At 43.5% G+C, this 5,000-nt stretch overlaps 1 protein-coding gene across 1 annotated transcript; it reads right to left on the reverse strand.

The window, feature by feature from the left end:
- Positions 1 to 139: 139 nt before the first annotated feature.
- LOC142178903 (DNA polymerase-like) lies at positions 140 to 1,033 on the reverse strand. Its single transcript, XM_075248713.1, has one exon. The coding sequence runs from the start codon at positions 1,031 to 1,033 to the stop codon at positions 140 to 142; it is 894 nt and encodes a 297-aa protein (XP_075104814.1).
- Between the last annotated feature and the right edge of the window lie 3,967 nt (positions 1,034 to 5,000).

A 5,000-nucleotide genomic window follows, 5' to 3' on the forward strand; every position in this document is an offset into this window, starting at 1 on the left:
AAGCCAAAGAAGTTATCCAATTCCGCCTTTTCTAAATTATTATGCCAGACGTCCCGGCCTGGGAGCCCCGTTCGCCTGGCATCGGAAAAGTTTTCATTATAAATGGATATAAGGAGTTCACATCGTAATAGTCTAAATTTTAACCATAGGGCTTATAGACATCGGCATGTCCTCCATAATAACCACGCCGAATGAAGCGTTCTTGGTTTCGAGTTGGTATATGGATGGGCCAACTCTTTGGGTCGTAATAGTGCATACGAAAGATTGATAGAGCTAGCGATGACAACGTTATTGTATCAACGATGTCTATTTTGTACAGATTCCAATAAATCTCTTGTGCCTTCAGCATAACGCCACCTAAGAGACGAATATCTTGTTTCAGATAAGCCAACAATTGTTGACCTATCTCCGGAAGATACTCAAGTCGTAATTTCTCATAGGGAATGGTGCCTTTAGAACCTAATTTCGGGCATAAATCCTGGGCCAAGTTATTTAGCGCAGCGGGAAGGAGAAGGTAGGAATCCCTTATACGGAACAATAATTTCTTTTTTTCATTTCCACGATAGACTTTTAACTCGTACATTTTATGCTTCCTCATCACCGTTTGGAAGGAGTACTTGCCGATCTGAGAAGTAAAAGCTCTCGTTACTATAATGCCATCGTATCGTGAAAAGTTATGGAAATAGACCGTTCGAATTTCTTTTTCATCTGATACCACAGCCGCTAAACGCTCTATAAAGTCGAGCATCATACGTTCACTTCGTTTTTTGAAATCTGATATTGAGAAATCGTTATCTTCACTGAAATATGTTTCAATATAATATTCAGACTTGGAAGCAAGATCTTCACCCGGCTTAACCACTAAGAACCCCACTGCGCAAGGAACATGAACATCGTCGTGGAGAGCAGCCTCTATATCGGCAACAATGAATGGGCTCCTTTTTATTTTCTTAATTGCTTTCAGTGCGGGTATATGATCGGGACGACGACTCTTCTTACCCATAGCTACCACTTCTACAGGTTCATCACTCATTGTCCCGCCATCCGTTAATTCATCACAAAGTTGCTTAAAAATTTCCTCTAGGCTAAAAGGGTGGACTTCACGGTGTTCAACCCTTTCGAAGAGATAGATTCGAACCCCTACTCGGTCTAGCTGCCCCTCTTCGTATTTTATTTCTCAGCCTTTTCACAGACTTGTTTCAAAATTTCATTATATACACGAAGCGGGGGTACTTCTGCGTTATCGGCCTTTACTAAAATTGCATTTCCTGCTGTAAAGTCGGCTCGTTCGTTATTTGTATGTATCAGACCATAATGGATAGTGAATTTAATAGAACGAAATCCGCTATTGTATGCATATTTCATTAACAGTATCATTCCCGCTAATGAGATAACTTCAATTTCGACACATTTAAGGTAAGGTTTTTTAAAGCGGAATTCTGCTATTCTTATTGACTCAAGGGGGCTATGATATTTTTCCTCAGCGATCAACTTGTAGAGAAATCCAGACTGGAACTATTGATGATTCTACGTTAGCTCTAAAGTAAGGAGACCACTTAAAAACCCTCATCGGATAAGAAAAGATATACCAGATAGAGCGCAACCAAGTCCATTTTTGAATGAGAAGGCTAAATCATCACCTTATTTGAGGAAGTAGCCATGGAAGATTGGGTCTGTATGGCTTCCTGGGGTCGAAAGATCTTCCTTCAGCCTTGAAAGTATGCTGCTGCTTTAGCGCGAATGAAACCATTTCTCAAAATAAAAAGGAATCCTCCTCTTGAGGTTGGTAACCTAGCCCAAAACCATGCTCATGGGAAAAAAGTATGGGGAAATTAAAAGAGACCTTGATGTCTTCGCCCTAAGCGCATGCCAGGAAACTCATTCCTCTCATGATTTCCATGACACGAATCTTACTCTAGGGATCGAAATAAAAGGTAAAATACTCCTTACTCGTAATTAAACCCACTAATCATCATATCTTTTTTACCATGTTCGATTTGCAGAATGGGGATATTCGAATCCGGTCCTTCTGACATATCTGCATCCCCATGTATAGTAAGAGTCTTTCCAACGAGGAACTTCACTATCGTATAGTTGACTCGACTCGAATGCCCTCTTAGCAATAGCATCCGTAACCGCAGCTATTGAGTCTGCTGTGGGAATAAGCGCCGCAGAATAGGCAGCTATTGACTCCCTCTTGACAGCTTGCTTATGTTAGAGCTATTGTGTCACTGTCCTTCTCTACTTTCTCTGCCGATACCGAAGAGGGTAACTAACCTCTTGACTAAGGGCTTGTTTTGTTTACAGAGTGAAAAAAGGAAACTTGTCAACTAGACTTTTCGGAATGTCCAGGGGAAAACCGGTCGTTAAGATAGAGTCGGTGTCGGTAGCAGTTCTTGCTTAGCGGGATCAGGTCACCAATCGGTGACATAGTTTAGGAATGAATATCCGTAACTCCCATTCCAGTACTTAAACTGACAAAATGGAATAAAAAATAAAGACCTGGCTCAAGGCTAACCCCTCCACACTCAGGGTCAGGAACGGGAAAAGGAGAATGAGTAGGACAGGCTCGAGGTCAATTCTTTCTTTTAGGAGAGATCCCACCCCCTTCTTTAGCGCTTGTTCGTTCTATAAGACTTCCTTCTCGTTCTCGGTGAAGGAATCGGAGCTGCTATAGAATCAGCATCTTACTCTTTAACGGCAAGCTCAGCAACGAGAAGTTTTCCTCTGCTGGAAAGCAGTCCTTCACGGATATGGGAGCTTACTCCGCTGTTGCTGGTTTAGTAAGCTAAGCATTTCCATCCTTTATGATTATGAAAAAGGAATGGATAGAGAGGAAGGCTCCAGGGTTTGTTTCTCTTGGTGTCAACATAGGAATGGGAGCAGTTTGAATGGATGCCTTTTTCCCTTGTTGAATCAGCCAAGTCAGTAGCCTTTCTTTTATGCGGGATTGCCTGTTGATGCAAGGAATAAGGGCTGGCTTGATGCCAAGAAGAAGCTGGTGGAGGAATAACGGCAGCTAAATCATCTGCTGCACAGTAGTACGTATTAGGCAAATGGGATTTTTCTTTCCTAGGCTGAGGAGCGTAGTCAGAGGTCTTTGGTGCCTGAATGCTTGACTTAGAGCTTGAACTAGGGGCAATCCAGCAACCATTTCAACTGGATACCATCAAGAGGGCAAGAGAGGAGGAGCCGATGAAATTCTTTCGGAGTTCTTCCCCGCTGACGTCTAAGCTCTCAAGGACTCGGATTAGTCAACAGGAATGAAATCTAAGAAAGCTGGTAGCTCGAGCGAGGAGCGGAGCCTAGCCCTATAGCTATAGGCTATATAATATTCTATTTCCTCTGCTTTGAATAGTTAGAATCAAACTCATTGCTCATTCATTAAGAGCTCTTGTCGGTAAAGTAGATCTAGATCGAGAGAGAGAATTGGCTTCTCGAGAATCCGCTGGAGTCAGATCAGTAGGGGAGTTCACACCGGGACTTTCTTAATAGAGAAAGAACCCATACCCTGAACCGGGGAAAGGCGATAACGACCCAGGAAATGGTGAAGTACGTGAATCGACTCCCTCTTCGAGTCCAGACCTTTTAACATAAAATAAAGAATAAGGGACTGACTTCTTTCTTGACAAGGATCCTGAATAAATCGCACATGCTCCAAGGACTTCACGGAATTAGGAGGCACACAGGTGGGTATACCAAGAGAAATGCGGGTAAGCGACGAGGGAAATTGCCTCAACAAAACAAGTTTTTATTTCCAGAAAGATCCCCACGCTGAGGGATGAACCTCGCCAAATGATCTTATGGATCACCCATCCCATCTTTTAGGTTCCATTTGGGCAATATGTATCCCGCTGGGTATGGCTCGTAGTAAACCTCTGTAAGATAAGGAGGATCATAGGGTAGGTAACCTTTTCACCATTCTAAAAGAATGGTACCTTCCAGTAAGCAGGTCTCTTCAGGCACTCCCAAAAGAAAAGAGAGAATTCAATTCATTTTAGCCTCTGAGCGAGGATACTCCAACAAGAAGAGCCTAACCAGGCCCTTGAGATAACAGCCCATACCATAGGGTAGCCCTACAGAGCCAAAATGAAAGGCCTTCATCATAGGCTAGCATAGCAGACAATAACGCGAAATCCAGGAAGGGGAGGGGGAATGAATGCCAAATCTGAAGCAAACCGAAAAGCTAGTTCCCGTGGAGTGAGTCTAGTGCTTCCCTTTAACCTAGAAGCACTCAGTGAGCCTTCAACAATGTCCTTCCTGGCCTGTTGTTTGAGTTGACCGAAGGCGGCGGGTGGAGAGAACCAAAGACGTTGACGATCGATTCCTTCCAAAGGGAGCTGTTGCCGACCCTTACACCATAAAAAGAAGACCAGTTTCCGATCGGACAAGAGAAGCAACTAGAGTTTACTTTTTTGTTAGACCGACACTCAAGACCCAGTTGCGAGCAATAGCGTCTTACACTTTCCCAAAGACCAATACACAAGTGATTCGCCATAGTCTAATCGATTGAGGAGGACAGCCAATGACCGAGCTTGAGGTGGGAATAAAGAGAATCTTCTATAAAGAATCTTCCTTTTATCTCCGCAGAAGGCCTGATTTATGCTTATTATCAATCCTTGTGGGAGCTTACCCCTATGGCTTTAGCACGCCCTCCCTCTTCTAAGGATAAATACCCATACTATTGAACTAGAGCTCCCCTCTACGAGATGAACTCAACAGAGAAGAGGGGAGGAGCGCATATTTCTTTTATATTAAAAGAAAGAAAGCTTTTTTAGTTTCCTTGCAGCCAGTTACAGGCGAGTCAGAAGCCCTTATAGCAAGTGCTAGCTCTATTTATCCTATTGGGATTGGAGCAAGAGTGGAATGGAAGAAAGAAAGCTGTCCTTATCTTCTCCTCCAACCGCTACCTCCTCCCGACATGAAGGAATGCCCAATAATCCTTCGGGGGCTGGTATGTCCTTTCAGTTCTGGTCTGGGGAAGGCCGATCAAAGAAAGG

Source organism: Nicotiana tabacum, unplaced genomic scaffold, assembly GCF_000715075.1.
Source record: "Nicotiana tabacum cultivar K326 unplaced genomic scaffold, ASM71507v2 Un00029, whole genome shotgun sequence".
NCBI classification, from domain to species: domain Eukaryota; kingdom Viridiplantae; phylum Streptophyta; class Magnoliopsida; order Solanales; family Solanaceae; genus Nicotiana; species Nicotiana tabacum.

Coding starts and splice junctions, on each gene's coding strand:
- LOC142178903 (XM_075248713.1), bottom strand. CDS start 1,033: ATGAGTGATGAACCTGTAGAAGTGGTAGCTATGGGTAAGAAGAGTCGT.